This window comes from Stegostoma tigrinum, chromosome 12, assembly GCF_030684315.1.
Source record: "Stegostoma tigrinum isolate sSteTig4 chromosome 12, sSteTig4.hap1, whole genome shotgun sequence".
In the NCBI taxonomy this organism is placed as follows: Eukaryota; Metazoa; Chordata; class Chondrichthyes; order Orectolobiformes; family Stegostomatidae; genus Stegostoma; species Stegostoma tigrinum.
Window position 1 is genome coordinate 29,395,921 of NC_081365.1, and position 16,787 is coordinate 29,412,707.

Consider the following 16,787-nt stretch of genomic DNA (forward strand, 5'->3'; position numbering starts at 1 on the left):
CACATGGAAGAGTGAAATGATACACTTATTGACAACTCATTTTTTGAAATATATTGTACATAGCATAACTTTAAAAAGGGCAGATGAGTTGCCAGCATCGACAACACTCAAATCTGGAAATGAAATGGTTAAAAAATTTGTTTGAAATATTTGTATTTATACAAAGCTAAAACTTTATAAATCATTGATTCAGCATCTTACCAAGTACTGTGGAGATGTCTGGGCATGACAATTGAAAAGAAATGTAAGGCGCTTGGAAAACAAAGAAATTCCTTAGAGAATAATGTTACCAGAAATGTACTTTAGTCATGAAGAGATGTTGGAAATGTTAGAGTGAACTTGTTGGATCAGAAAGGTAATGAAGTGATTAAACAGAAATTTCAAAAAGTGATAATGAAGTGTTTTAATACAGAAAAAAATTATTTTCTCTGTTGTGTCATCAAAGACTAATGGTCACCATAGATTCAAAGTGAATTGCCACAGAGGTAGTAATAAAACAAGGAGAATGCTTTTCACTGAGATTGTTGATAGCATGTGGTATGCTCTACCAAAAAAAGGAGTTTGGAATCTGTTGTCAGAACGCATTTTAAACAAGTCGATGTAAGGGACACTGCTGACCATAAGTCCCAGGGGTGTGAAGAACTCTCATGTCATCTCTACCTCATTAGTAAACTATCTCCTTTGTTAAGTGATTTACATGTTAGAATGAAAAGTCTTTCCCTATGCGTACTGTTTAAACTCCCCAATATTTTGAGCACCACTATTTCATTTTTTTAAAACATACTTTGTTCTCAGGAAACTCTTTCCAGCTTTCAGTCCAGCTACCAATCTCACAGATATATTCTTCACTTATTTCAAGATCTAATTCTGTTTCCTTGCACAAATCTCAACATGCTCATACCATTCCTTTACTAAAACCAAAAACACAATTATTGCCATAAGTACCTGTAAATTCTTCCTTCCCTATTTTAGCAGGGTCAGATCCTGGGAGCAGATGGAGCACATTTGGAAGGTCAGTGACGGGCAGCTCATGGTCTGATTTTGAACTGACTACATTACGATTGTTAGAGGTTGGCACCTCGTGGTCTGCTGGGGATAAGAAGGAAGCCAAAAATCTTAATAAAAAGTGAAAATTATGCTAGTTTTTTTTGAGGAATATAGGTATACTTCTGATCATCAATGTAGCTCTGTTGTAGTATTCCCTCATTAAAAAAAGATAAAGTACCCTTCAATGTCACCAAATAGATGATATAATAATACATTTCATTCATCATGAATTTATACTCAGTGAATAAATTAATTAATTCAATATAATTGAAATGGATTCATACAATGATGAGATGCTAACAGAAAATCAATGTAATAACATTGTTTCTGCCACATTAAACAGAATTATTATTTCATAAACTTTACTATATAGTAACGATGTGTTGAAAGACAATTCTTCACAACAATCTAAACTTTATGGAATGAGCAAATAATCCAATAGGGATATAATTTCCACAAAATGGTTTGCTTATTTCATGCGTTTTGAATATAGGCAACAAATGCCTACCCAATATCTCACAAAACTGTATGAAAACAGATACTTCATGCACAAATGTCTTGTTTCCAAGACAGTATACGAATTATCATCCAATAAACTCCACCATGGTTCAGCTTTGTTTGACAGGCACTTTCCAGCTAAGCAAAGCCTCTGAGATCCAAGCAGCAAGAAAGTTTATGCAAGAATCCAACTGAATGAAGCAAAATACCTAAATTCCAGTACATTTATAAAATGAGCAATTCGCTATCAATGAGTTGTAGTTGTAAAAAAGTGCAGCACAGCATTTACAGCATGTGTCAGAAACCTCTCTTGCATTAACACACAGCTCAGCATGCATTTCTTATTATTTACTCATTCAGGAGTTCAATGTTCCAGGCAGAAATAGTATCAGAAATACCTGTCACTTCTTTCTCCGCTATCTCTGCACGTTCAGGCTCTAGGATTGGTTTGAATACATTAGGAGTATCAGTGATCGGCACTTTATATTCTGAGATTAAATTGAAGACACTATGCGTTGGCACATAATAGTCTGCAGGGGATAAGAGGCAGGTCAGATACTAAGGTATAATCTGTTGTGAAAATAACTCCTGATGTTTGTTGGTAAATATATTCGTTTTAGTACACACTGTTAAATTGAAACACAATTGATTTTTCTTTGCTGGTGAATCTCAGCAGGTCTGGCAGGATCTGTGGAGAGATATCAGAGTTAATATTTTGGATCCAGTGACCTTTGTTAAGAACTCAGAACTTCAGACCTCCAATTCTGAAGAAGGGTCACCAGACTCGAAACAATTACTCCAATTTCTCTCCACAGGTCCTGCCACACCAGCGAAGATTTTCCAGCAACTTCTGTTTTTGTTTCAGATTTCCAGAATCTGCAGTTTTTTTTTAATTCTTTTACTCCTGCTTTAAATATATTCAACTGGAATTACACATTGTGCTTCGAATAACGCAATTCTTACAACACTAAACTCTTCATGATGCGTCAGAGGTCACTGAAAGAAGCAATGGTAGCAAACATTGAAAGAATTAGGCTCAATCTTTCAACCTCATTTGACAGTGCAGTAGAATCTGAAGAGTCCATGTTTTCTGATGTCAAATTCAACAAACAATACGGAGAAATGACAGAGCAGTTAACCGTATAAAAGGCTAGAGAATTTACTGAAAACCATCACTAAGTATAAAATAAATCTTCATATTAAAGGCTGGGGTGAATCAAGAAAATCAAGCAGGACTTTGTTAAAGGTTAGCTTTTGTCTGAATAACTTAATGCAATTCTTCGATGTGGAAACTGAGAAAATTGACCAAAGTAGTTCGGTAGAATAGAAAGTCTGGACTTGCCCATAGCAGCTAACATGGTACAACTCAAGAAACGTGTCAGGATGTTTTTTTTTCCTGTCTTCTTTCATAGGATATGGACCTTGCTGGCAATACCAGCATTTGTTACCCATCACTCACTACCCTTAAACTGACAGGCTTGCTGGGCCACTTAGGAGAAAAGTTAAGAGTCTGCTGCATTGCCATGGATTTGGAGTTAGACATAAGCCTGACTAGGTAAGGACTGCAGACTTTCTCTTTCCTCTTCACAATATTGGTGATCCCGATAGGTTTTTAAACAACAATGATGATAGCCAACATAATCATCATTACTGAGACTCACTTTATATTCTAGATTTATTAACTGAAATGTTCCAATTCCACTAGCTGTCATATTTGGATCTGACATTGTATTTTGATAGCACTAGTTTGGCCCTCAGGAATTTCCCAAGTTATTTAGCAAAGTTGTACAATACAGTCCTAAAGTGATACAAAGTAGTAGTGAGTGACAGTGGATGGATGTTTCACAGACAGTGATCTGATTTAGAGTGGACACAGGGTCCATTTTGGGGCCATTGTTCTTTTCAACTGTTATGAAAAAGCTAATCCCAAATGTAGGGTGTACTGATGATACAAAACCTGGGAAATAAACAAGTAACTGAGGACAGTTGTACAAGGAAAGCTAAAATCACTATATTGTAACCAGACCATAGGGCTGCTCTCTCTTTACCTGTCTTTACACCACAAACAAAGGAGAAATTGAGAAAGAGAATCTTCATGGTAACCTCAGTTCGTGTGGGAAATGAACTCACACTGTTGGCATCACTGTACACTACAAACCAGCCATCCAGGCAACTGAGCTAGTTACAGGCTCAAGATAACTGAGTGGTGAGATGGATTGAAGCATTGACTGTGTGGAGAAGTGTAAAAGATGCACTTTGGGATGGCTAATTGGATCAAATATAATTTTGTTTAAAAAGTGCAGATGTGGAGAAGATCAATCCACCCATATAAATAAAGAAACCCTTAAATCTGGAGAGGTGGTTGACAAATGATTCAGAAAGCATTTGGATTACTTACATTTGTAAAACATGTAATAGAACATGAAAGCAAAGAGATCCTGCTAGAACTTCATAAATCACCGATTAGGCCTCTGTTGAAATACTATGGACATTCTAAGCATGACAATTGAGGAACATTACTAGGGACTTAGAAAGGGTACAGAGGAGAAATACCAGAATGTTACCAGTCATGAGGAAAGGTTGGGAAATCTAAAACTGTGCTCATTAGATCAGAAAAAATAACGATGCAGTTAATAGAAATCTAAAGATGATGAGGATTTTTTTAAAACATACTGCATAGAAGAAATGATTTCCTCAAGATAAAGAACTAATGGTGACTATGAATTCAAAATCATTGTCCAAACCTCTGAAGAGCCAATGTTGAGAGTGTTTTTCATTTAGATTTCTGTCAGTATTTGTAATGGTTTACATTAACTTGTGCAGAAGCAACTGTCATTTGTAATTTTAACTGAGGCTTTGTTCAGGTGGCACTGCTGATGGTAATAAGCAGGCATGTGAAAAACTTTCACATCATCTCTGCTTGCAGACTACCTCATATTGGAGCTTTTCGCTAACAGATTCTCCTACCAGCTTCTCCAAATTGTACTCTGTCTAAACACAGAATTTAAGACAAATATGCCATCTCCTTTTCATCATTTTTGTTCTACAAAGAACTCATCTCTAGACTCTCCACAAAATTAAAGTCTTCATCTCTACCACAATGTTAGCAAATTGATAGAATCATTGAATCCCTACAGTGTGGAAGAGGTCACTTGGCTCATCAAGTCCACACCAATCCTCCAAAGAGCATCCCATCCAGACCCAGACCGCCAACCTATCCCCATAACCGCATACTTACCATGGCTAACTCACCTAGCCGACCCATCCCTGGACATCGCAGAAAATTTATGATGGCCAATCCACCTACCCTGCACATCTCTGGACTGTGGGAGGAAACCAGAGCACCCAAAGGAAACCCAAGCAGACTCAGGAAGAATATGCAAACTCCACACAGACAGTCACCCAAGGCTGGAATCAACCCAGGTTCCTGGTACTGTGTGGCAGCAGTATTAACCACTGAGTTATCACGCTGCACAATTAGATCTTTAATCCAGTCCAAGACCTTCATGTTCTTCTGATCAAATAATCCAAAAAGGATAAACAATTTGCACTTAAACAGGAGAAATGCAATACTTTGCATCTATCATATGCTTACTGTAACAATGCATTTCATATAGAACTAAATCACTCACTGACTACTGTGGTATAGAATCTACAGTTTGTGCCCTAACTCTGCTTTGAAGCCCAACTTCAACATGCCTATACTCTTACTCAATCCTTTGCTAATTCAAAAAAGTGCAGTCATTGTCAGAAGTACCTGTAAATTTATCCTTCCTCATCTTTGCAGGGTCAGATCCTGAGACTGGATGGAACACATAGGGAGAATCAGTGACCAGCAGATCATTGTCTGAGTTTGAACTAGCCACATTGCGAATGTCAGAAGTTTGCACCTCATGGGCTGCTGGGGATAAGAGGGAATCCAAATGCAAAATTCTCAATCTTTGTAAAAATAACCTTTGCCATGTTTTGCAAAATGTAATTGTATTTATGAATACCACTTAAGCACTATTATAATAGTCTCTCATTACATTCATTGCTAAATAGTCTTCAAAGTCACCATTTAATTATACATTCCATTCAATATTAAATTATACTTAGTGCATAGATTAATTAGTTCCACATTATTGAAAAAGATTTATGTGATAGTGACCTGACAACAGCCGCTTAATACACCAATATTTTTCCTGTGTAGAAGTAATTTAGTACGTCATAAAGAAAAGGCGGTAAGTTATAATCTATAGCAAAGCCCAGTATCTGAACTTTAGCAAAAGAGCATGATAATTAAATAATTCAAAGGTGATATCAAAAGTGCTTATTTTCCATGAAACGTGCAGTGATTTGAATATTCTATATGCACTGAGGAATAACAAAACACATCTTCCAAACAATTCAAAGCAGAGTAGTATGAAAACAGCTAATCCATGCAATAACATTGCTTCCATCACATAAAGCCAATTATCATTCAATATACGTCACAAAAGTACAGCTTTAAAATATTATCTGCTTGCCAAGCATAGCCTCAAGGCTCCATAAAATAAGAACATTTACTTCTCTCTGTTAGTCTCTGAGTCAAAGGTATACATTCCAAGAGATAGGCAGTGAATTCCTGGTTTTATATATTGTGTGCCACAACACAGAATGAGTTGCATGCAAAACAGTGTGCTGACTATCAAACATATTTAATTATCTAATTGTGGCATAGCAACCACATCTTGTGTCAGAATTTTCTCCTGCATTAACACCAAACCGCAATATGCATCTATTATAATTTATTCCATTCAGAAATTCATATTCGAAGTAGAAATAGTCTCAGAAATACCTGTCAGTTCTTTCTCTGCTATCTCTGCAGATTCAGACTGTAGGATTGGTTTGAATACATTCAAGATACCAGTAACAGGTGGATTATATTCTGAGGCTAAACTGAAGACACTAGGAGCATCACGAGTTGGCACATGATGGTCTGCAGGGATAAGAGGGAAGGTGGATACAACACTCGATCTGTCATGAAGATAACTTCATATTTCTATTTTTGCATGTCTGCTTCACTGGATGTCAGGCACTTTTGAATGTGATCTGTCTCATTCTTCCATTATCACTTTAAATGGATTCATTTAAACTACACTGTTTGCATCCAATAGATTAGATACAATACTAAACTTTACATTATGAATCTGAGGTTACCAGAAGAACCAAAGGTACAGGTAGCACAGCCGTTAAATCTTTAGTGATGGAGGAGAAGGCAGGATAATTGCTAATCTTTTGTATAAGAACTTATTAGTGAGAATTGTGAAAATTATAGAGCTGTCAGGTTAATGATGATGCTGGGGTAGCTATTGAAATCCGTTGTTAAGATTAAATAAACTTTTCATGTTAAAAATCTCGAATGAATCAAGAAGTTCCAGTATGACTTTGTAAACAGTTAATTACATCTGAATAACTTAATTGGATGCATGGACAGAGAAGATTAGCCAAGCTAGTGTACTAGATGCACACGTAGATATTTCCAAGGCTTGTAATAAAGGACCCCATAAGAAGCCTGTTAAGATTGTTGTCATTATTCTATCATGTGGTGTGTGTGTGTCACAGGCAAGGCTGTTACTTGTCGACCATCTCTAAGTCTCCCTGAACCAAATGGTTTGCTGGGCCATTTCAGGAGGTCAGTACTATAGTTTAACGATCACACATCTAGCAGATTAAGAAAAAAAAAGCAGATTTCCTTCTCTAAAGAACATTATTAAACCAGAGATAATGGGAACTGCAGAATCCAAGATAACAAGACCAATCCAAGACCCTTCATCAGATGACAGGTATGGGCCTGAAACGTCAGCTTTTGTGCTCCTAAGATGCTGCTTGGCCTGCTGTGTTCATCCAGCTCCACACTTTGTAAACATTATTAAACCAGATTAGGTTTTTAAGATGATTGCAGGTAACTTATGGAATCATCATTACTGAGACTCACTTCATGCTTCAGAGATGAAATGAGGATAATTTTTTTCTCAAGGAATCAAACTTTCTATATCCAAATAATTGCCTATGTCACTATTTGAACCCATGTTTTCTGCATCCTTGGACTTTCCAAGACATTTAACAAAGTGATATACAAGAGACTTTTATTTTTCTTTATTCATTCATGGGATGAGGGCGTTGCTGACAAGGCAACGTTTATTGCCTATCCTTAAATGCCCAGAGGGGAGTAGAGAGTCAACCACATTGCTGTGGGTCCAGAGTCACATGTAGGCCAGACGAGGTAAAGATGGCCATTTCCTTCCCTAAGGGGCATATTAAGATGGAAGCCAACTGATTTAAGAATTGAATGATGTGCTTACAAAAATGATGGTGTATGGATGTTTTACAGGCTCGGAGGTGGTTTACAGTTGTGTCACCCAAATTTGGGTTGATTATGCTCTCCCCTTGTTATAATTGAACTAGACACGGGTGTAGGGCACAAAATATTGTGAGATAACAGATCAGGCTGAGGGCAGTACAATGATTGATTTGAATTAATTGACAGGATCTGCTGGTGTCAATGAGTGAATGAACTACTTAGAGATGACTAATTATCAACTTTAGATGTGCAATTTTAAAAGCATAAGGAAACGGATGACATTTCTGCCCAATAAAAACCTAAAATCCGGAAGGACAAAACATAAAACAGTTAAGAAAACACTTGGATTACTTCCCTTTATAGACAGAAGAATATAATACAACAAAGAGATCATGCTGGGATGTCACATATCACTGATTACGCCTCTGATGAAATATTGCTGACAACTCTGCACGTGGCAATTGAGGAATGAAGAAGTCTCTTAGAAAGGGTACAGAGGAGAATCACTAGAATGTAACCAGTAATAAGGCACCCCAGTCAGGAGGGGTTGGGAAAATATAGAACTGCTTTTGTTGGCACAGAAAAGATAATGAGGTGATCAAACAGAAATTTCAAGATGAGGTAAAATGTTAACACAGTGGATAGGATCAATAATTTCTTCTGTCACATTATCAAATACCAGTGCTCATCACCAAGTTAAAATCATAGGCAAAATATTCAAAGGGTGGACAACAAAATAGTTTTCACTTAGAGTTTTGAAGGCAAGAATTCTATTTCTCTGTAATCTTCTTTATTCTGAGGAAATTCAGAAACACGGAAATTTGGAGCAGGGGAAGCCATGTGGCTTGTCGGGCCTGCTCTGCCATTCAACACGATCTTAACTGATTCTCCATCTCAATGTTACATTCACACATTCTTACCATACCCCATTATTTCTTTTAAAATCTAAAAAATGTATCAGTCTGTTTAGAGTCTTGGCATAATACAACATGCAAACAGACCCTTCAGTCCAACACGTCCATGCCAACTAGGTATCCTAAACTGAATTAGTCCCATTTGCTTGCATCTGCCCATATCTCTCGAAAGCTTTCCTATTCTTGTACCTGTCCAGATGTCTTTTGAATATTGTAATTGTACCACCCTCCACACTTCCTCTGGCAGCTCATTCTATACATGCACCACCCTGTGTGAAAAAGCTGCCCCTCAGATTTCTTTTAAATCTTTTGTCTCATGTTAAACCTATGCCCTCTAGTTTTGGACTCCCTTACCCTTGGCTATTTGCCTTATCGATGCCCCTCGTGGTTATATAAATCTCCGAAAGGTCACCCTTCAGCCTCTGACACTCCAGGGTAAAAAGTTCCACCCTTTCCTTATAACTCAAACCCATTCTTGAGCATGTTCAGTGACTTGTCCTCCACAGCCTTCGGTGGTATGTTCACAGCATTCAACTTTATCACCACACTTTGAATGAAGAAAGATTTCCTCAAGTTGGTCACACATCATCCCAGCTTCTCCAAGCTTTCCATAAAACTGAAAACTTCAATCTTGCTAACGTTCCTATCAATCTATTTTCCATTCACCTCAGGGCCTTGATATCTTTCTTAAAACCAAGAGCATAAATTTCATGCAATGAGCACATTGATCAAATAATCTAAAGAGATGAACAAATTGCATAAAATGCAGAAGAAATACTTCAATTTGCTATTTTCATGCTTTTACATAACAATGACAAATGGGAATTATCTTCTAAACAACTCAGTTAACTGCTAAAGTGTGTGATAGAATCTACAGAGTCAGCCCTAACTCTATTTAGGTTGTACAAACCTCAATCCAGCCTCGGGTAACTGTCTGTGTGGAGTTTGCACATTCTCCCTGTGTCTGCGTGGGTTTTCTCAGAGTGCTCCGGTTTCCTCCCACAGTCCAAAGATGTGCAGGCTAGGTGGATCGGCCATGCTAAATTGCCTGTCGTGTTCAGGGGTGTGTGGGTGATAGTGGAAATGGGTCTGGGTGGGAAGCTTCAAGGGGCGGTGTGGACTTGTTGGGCTAAAGGGCCTGCTTCCACACTGTAGGGAATCTAATCTAAAAACTAATCTATATATTCCATTCATTTGCCAATACCAAAACACATTTATTGTCAGAAGTACCTGTTAATCGATCCTTCCCTATCTTTGCAGGTTCAGGTCCTGGTACTGGATGGAGCACACGGGGAGAGTCAGTGACTGGTAGCTCATAGTCTGAGATTGAACTGAACTCATAATACGTGTCAGAGGTTGGTACCTCATGGTCTCCTAGGAATAAGGAGGAGTTCATACGCAAAATTCAAAATCAATTGTGAAAATAATTCCCATTTTGCTTTAAAGGAATACATTTATATTTCTGCACATCAAATGCAGTACAAACCTAAACTATATTGAGTGAAAATGAATTAATTCAAATATTATTTTTTAAAATCAGAGGATCATGACATGGACACAGATAATAAATGCACTAACATGCTTCCACTACACAAAAGTAACTTATACAATGAATGTCACAATGAAGTGACGATGGGTTGACAATTTGTAGCAAAGCACAGTGCATAGACTTTAGGATCTCAGAGTGCTGAGCAAATAAATGAACTAAGATTTTAAAAAATGCTTAAAGTTCCAAGAAATGTGCAATTACACATGCCTTTCAAAAAGCTTCACAAGAGAGCGGTATAATAACAGATACTTCACGCAGTAACATTGCTTCCAATACATAAAGCTAATTACTGGTCAATAAACATCATAAAAGTACAGTACTGAAACTCCCTGACCAGCCAAAACAGCCTTAAAGCTCCACAGAATCGAGATATTGATCAAAGAATCTAATAAGTAGAAATAAAGTGCATAAATTTCAGGAGGTAAGCAGTGGTTTGTTTGCTTCCTATACAGTGGGCCACAAAATGGGAAGAGTTGCATGCAAGATAGTGTACTATCACACTTATTTAATTGTTAAAGTGTGGCGCAGCAATGATAGGATGACAGACAAATATGTGCTGCATTAACACAAACCTCAACATGCACTTGTTTTTATATATTCAAGTGCTTAAGGAGAGATATGGTCTGAAATACCTGTTCCTTCTTTCCGCGTTGTCCTTGCAGGTTCAGAATGTAGAGTTGGATTGAATATATTAGGGGTATCAGTGACGAACGGTTTATACTCTGAGATTAAACTGAAGACATTAGGGGTGTCAGGAGTTGGCAGATGATGGTCTGCAGGGGATAAGAAGGAATGCGAACCCAATATTCATAATCTCTCTTTAAAATCACTCCAGCAGCTCAGTGATAAATGTATTTGGTTTACCAGACATCATTATATTGAAACAAAATCGGTTATATTCTTCCATTATCATTTTAAATACATTGTATTGAAATTACACATTATTAATTAAATAACACATTTTATACAATAACAAAACGGTAACGACACAGTTGGGTGGGGCATAAAAATTAAAATACTGAGAGTTTATCAGAAAGGCACGTGATAATCACGGGAAACTTTAATCTACACTTTGACGGGAAAAGTCAGATGATGGCCAAAAGCAGCCTAGAACATGCATTTAAAGTATATTTTCAGGGTAGTTTCTTAAAAAAGCACAGCCTGAAAAAACAGCTGATGTTCAAAGAATTAAGGTTAATTAATGATCTCATAGTAGAACTGGGTAAAGATAATTGGCAAATTAAGTTAACGATATGTCCATCGAAACGCAGAAACAGACACAAAAAGATATTCCAGATTATATTCATCAGAATGTATCTATTCTGGATGTGAGATTGCTCGCTGAGCTAGAAGGTTCGTTTTCAGACGTTTCGTCACCATTCTAGGTAACATCAGTGAGCCTCCGAGGAAGCGCTGGTGTTATGTCCCGCTTTCTATTTATCTGTTTAGGTTTCCTTGGGTTGGTGATGTCATTTCATGCATTGGTGATGTCATTTCCTGTTCTTTTTCTCAGGGGATGGTAGATGGGCTCCAAATCAATGTGTTTGGTGATGGAGTTCCGGTTGGAATGCCATGCTTCTAGGAATTCTCGTGCGTGTCTCGAGACACGCACGAGAATTCCTAGAAGCATGGCATTCCAACCGGAACTCCATCACCAAACACATTGATTTGGAGCCAATCTACCATCCCCTGAGAAAAAGAAAAAGGAAAAGGAAATGACATCACCAACCCCAGGAAACCTAACCAGACAAATAGAAAGTGGGACATAACACCAGCGCTTCGTCAGAGGCTCAATGTTGATGTTACCTAGAATGGTGACAAAACATCTGGGAAGAAACCTTCAAGGTCAGTGAAGCAGCTTACATCTGGAACAAAATAAAGACCCACTCTCTTGTGGACCGAGAGGAGGAGAGTGCAGTCTTGGAGGTGAAAGGAAGACGTCAGGTTGGCTGTGCACCCTTGCAACCAGTGGATCTTAATGCTGGCTTCGGCCTAACGCTGGTTCAGGGGAGCAGCCAACCTGCAACGATGGCTGCGGCAAGTGCTCGTGCCCCAGGTCAGGGGGTCCGGAACACCATTCGTGTTTCCGTAAAAGGAGGTGGATGAAGGTGCACCTGTGGACCGCACCTTCTTCGTGAAGAGGGTCCTGTTGGATTGTTGCGGGTTCGCTGCTGCGGACATTTACTGCCTGCAGGATTTCCCCGGAGGAGGTTTTTACGATGTGACCTTCAGGAGTGCCAAGCTTTGCGAGCGTTTCCTGGAGGTTTTCAAAGAGAAAGGAGGTGAGGGCCCCCTCTCTGTATTGACCGCTGTCCCGCTGTTTGTGATGCCAGCGCAGAGGAGCCGTATGGTGACTGTACACATGTACAACCCGCATGTGCCAGCAGTTGATGTCCTGACCTTCCTTGGAAGGTGGAAGGGGACCTAACTGACATCATGGACCCCTTTGGCATCTGGATCAGTAAGAGGCAGGTCAAGGTGACGCTGAGGATGGGCATGGACGGGAACGTCGTACACCCACCGTCCAGCTTTGCGATCGGCAGGAGCAGGGGCTACCTGACCTATGCAGGGCAACCTAAAGTCTGCCATGCCTGAGGGAGGTCAGGTCACGTGGCGGCCGACTGCAAAGCCACCATCTGCAGGGAGGAGGGACACCTTGCAAAGGATTGCCCACAAGAAAAAAGCTGCAACCTTTGCGGGGAAGCGGGCCACCTCTATAGGGCATGCCCGCAGCGGGGGACCACCTACGGCCAGGTCGCCGGCAGGGGCACTGCGGGGCCAGCCCCCCGGGAGGAGAGGAAGGCACCAGGGCCCAGCAAGGACCCCACTAATGTGCAGGAGGGCCACGTCGTGCAGGAGGGCCCAGCCAGGCAGGATGGGCCCGAGGCCAGCAAAGCACCCTTGCAGGCTCCGCTCCCCCCCGACAACGCGAAGTCGATGGAGGCGGTGACAGGTGACCCAGGGGAGTGGACGATGGTCTGGAAAGAGAGGACGAAGGTGCGTTGGCAGGCCCAGGAACTGCAACCATCAGGCGGGAAGAGGCAGCTACAGGGGGGCTATAAGAGCTCCTCTGATGAGGGGGATTCGGAGAGGGCCCGCCCAAAGCAGAAGTTAAAGATCTCAAGGGAGAAGGAAAGCAGCACCACGCTTCCAGGTGATGGGAGGCGTCCTGAGGCTCCCTCCGACACCCAGTCACGTGCCGCTGGGGCACTGGAGGGCCCCCCCCGGAACTTCCAGGTGGGAAGGAGGAAACAGCGCGTCCCCAGCCTGACCCAGAGCCGGACTCTCCTGCCTCCGTACCCCCAATGGGGGATGCCACCCAGAAGGCAGCACGGACGGTTTCCCGGGCAATGGGCATGAAGGGACAGATAGAGGGGCTGGACCTTGGACTTGGGGAGGGTACTGCGGTCACTGCCCACACTGGGGGTACGTGTTGCGAGCATTAATGTGCGCAGTGTGAAGTCCACTGCAAGATGCGTATCCACGTTGACCTGCCTGACCACCATCAAGGCGGACCTCCTGTTTCTGCAGGAGTGCGGGATACCACACCTTGGCAGGTTATGGGAAATGGTCCGGCGCCTGGAGGTGTGGGCCTTCGATCTGGTTGGGGGGTAACGACTGTCGCTCCTCGGGCCTGGCTATTCTGCTGCGGGGGCGCGACTGCACCATCTCAAGTTCAGGAGGTGGCGGCGGGGGCGCCTCCTAGTGGCTGACGTCACCTACAGGAACGCTCCCGAGGCTGATCAACGTGTACGCCCCAGCGGTACGGAGTGAGCGGTTGGCCGTCCTGCAGCGGCTTCCACCCCTGCTGGCTACGTCCAGGCCGGTCATCCTAGGCGGAGACTTCAACTGCATCATCGATGCAAATGGAAGATCCGGCGTGGGGACAGCGGGTGGGGGGAGTCAACTGAACGTCACGTCCAGATTCCTGATGGGCACAGTGAAGGATGCCAAGCTGCTCGATGTCTTCAGCTCCCCTGCAGACGGAGCACAGCAGAGGTACACCTGGTCGCGGCCAGACAGGTCTATTCGCTCAAGGAGAGACTTCCTGTTTGTGTCACGGGCGTTCTCGGTCAGGTCCACCGGCGTCGAGCCGGTGTTCTTCTCTGACCACTGCCTCCTGCTGGCCGACTCTCACTTACAGGACAACCAGCCGGCCGGCAAGGGGACGTGGAAGCTCAACATGACTCTGTTGACCCCAGAGAACGTCGAGGAGCTTAAGAGGGAGTACGCCGGTTGGAGAACCGTGAAACCCCTCTTTGAGTCTCCGGGCGACTGGTGGGAGATGGTGAAGGAGAACATCAAGAGGTTCTTTGTCCTCAAGGGTGTTCAGAAGGCGAGAGAGAGAGGCGGGGAGAGCTGTCGCGACTCCAGCAAAGGGTGCAGAACCTGCTCCTTCTGCAGTTGATGGGGGTCGATGTCACGGAGGACCTCCGCGAGGTGAGGGGCCAGCAAGCCTCACTCTTCGCCGCGGAGGCTTCCAGGATAATCTTCTGGTCCAGGGTCCGCTCCGTGGAGCAGGACGAGACGTGCTCGCGTTTCTTCTTTCAGAAGGTGCACAAAGAGAGCTCTGTGCTTAGCCGGCTGAAGGAGGACGACGGCTCGGTGACGTCGTCTCGGCACGACATTGAGGATCAGCAGATCCTTCTATGCCGGACTGTACGACATGAAGCCCACGGACAGCATGGCCTCCGAGTCGTTCCTGTTGTCCATCACGGCGGTCTAGGACGATGGCACAAGGGAGTGGCTGGACCAGCCGATATCCCTGGACGAGCTGACCAAAGCCCTCAAGTCCTTGGAGAGGAATAGGACTCCCGGAAGCGACGGCTTACCGGTCGAGCTGTATTCCGCTCTGTGGGACCTGGTCAGCCAGGACCTGCTGGAGGTGTACGATAGTGCGCTTTGGGCAGGGGAAATGTGCAAGTCCATGAGGAAGGGCATCATCAGCCTCATTTACAAGAGGAAGGGGGAGAGGGAAGAAATTAAGAATTGGCGTCCCATTTCACTATTGAACGTGGACTACAAAATCCTGGCCAAGGTCATAGCCAACCGGGTCAGGTCCGTCCTGGAGTCAGTGATTCACCCTGACCAAACCTGTGCTGTGCCAGGTAGGAAGATCGCTGAGAGCCTCGCGCTCATCAGGGATACGATCGCCTACATACAGGACAGGAGGGTGGACACCTGCCTCGTCAGCCTGGACCAGGAGAAGGCCTTGGACAGCGTCTCTCATGCTTACGTGAGGGACGTCCTCTCCAAATTGGGGTTCGGGGAGGGCATCCACAATTGGATCCGGCTGCTCTACACCAACATCATAAGCGCAGTCTCGATCAACGGGTGGGAATCGGACAGTTTTCCTGTCAGATCTGGAGTCAGGCAGGGCTGCCCACTCTCTCCTGCCTTGTTTGTGTGCTGTGTGGAGCACTTCGCCGCATCCATCAGGAAGGACGTGAGCCTGAAGGGAAGGGCGTGACTATCCCAGGCAGCGGAGGCCTTCAGGTCAAGACCTCCTTGTACATGGATGATGTCGCCGTCTTCTGCACCGATCGTCGGTCGGTGAGTAGACTATTGGACATCTGCGGCCAGTTTGAACTGGCCTCGGGTGCCAAAGTCAAAGGATGCCAAAGGGGTAAGAGCGAGGTCATGTTCTTCGGGAACTGGGACGACTGCTCCTTCAACCCCTTCACCGTCAGGACAGACTACCTGAAGGTGCTGGGTGTTTGGTTTGGTGGAGCTGGGGTGTGTACTAAGACTTGGGAGGAGCGTATCACCAAATTGAAGCAGAAGCTGGGCAGGTGGACGCTCCGGTCCCTCTCCATCGCGGGTAAGAACCTGGTCGTCAGGTGCGAGGGGCTTTCGGTACTGTTGTATGTGGCGCAGGCCTGGCCTATTCCCTGGACCTGTGCCACTGCGGTCACCCGGGCCATCTTCCACTTCATTTGGGGGTCGAGAATGGACCAGGTCTGCAGGGACACCATGTACAAAGACCTGGAAAATGGGGGAAAGGGCGTACCGAACGCCACCCTCGCCCTGACGGCTACCTTTGTGTGCGGCTGCATCAAGCTGTGTGTAGATCCTCAGTACGCAAACACCAAGTGTCACTACTTACTGAGGTTCTACCTGTCCCCGGTGTTGCGAAGGACGGGCCTGGCCTCGTTGCCGCAGAACGCTCCGAGTAGTTGGACCGTTCCGTACCACCTGTCCTTCGTGGAGAAATTTTTGAAAGGAAACACCTTTGACCACAAGGCCTCCAGGCAGTGGTCAGCACGTAGCATCCTCGAGACCCTTCGGGAAAAGGAGAGGGTGGATCCCGTCCTGTGGTTCCCCACGCAGACTGCCAAAGTCATCGCCAGAACTTTCAAACAAGCACAAGGACATTGCTTGGCTGGCAGTGAGAGGGGCTCTGCCAGTGAGATCCTTTATGCATGCCCGGAATCTCTGTGCCACCGCACGCTGC

The 16,787-nt window shown here is 43.5% G+C and overlaps 1 protein-coding gene across 20 annotated transcripts in view; it reads right to left on the reverse strand.

Annotated features, from left to right (window-relative positions):
* The window catches only part of LOC125457120 (target of Nesh-SH3), a 313,067-nt gene that overhangs the window by 138,627 nt on the left and 157,653 nt on the right, over positions 1–16,787 (reverse strand). For 15 of the 20 annotated variants that reach the window (XM_048540862.2, XM_048540869.2, XM_048540866.2 and 12 more), the window contains 6 exons: positions 10,966–11,106; positions 10,015–10,158; positions 6,365–6,505; positions 5,303–5,446; positions 1,944–2,075; positions 946–1,089 (listed from right to left, as the gene is read on the reverse strand). In XM_048540862.2, the coding sequence (XP_048396819.2) occupies positions 946–1,089; positions 1,944–2,075; positions 5,303–5,446; positions 6,365–6,505; positions 10,015–10,158; positions 10,966–11,106 (846 nt within the window). The remainder of the gene's footprint in view (positions 1–945; positions 1,090–1,943; positions 2,076–5,302; positions 5,447–6,364; positions 6,506–10,014; positions 10,159–10,965; positions 11,107–16,787) is intronic. The other 5 variants (XM_048540863.2, XM_048540873.2, XM_048540879.2 and 2 more) reach the window with 5 other exon arrangements.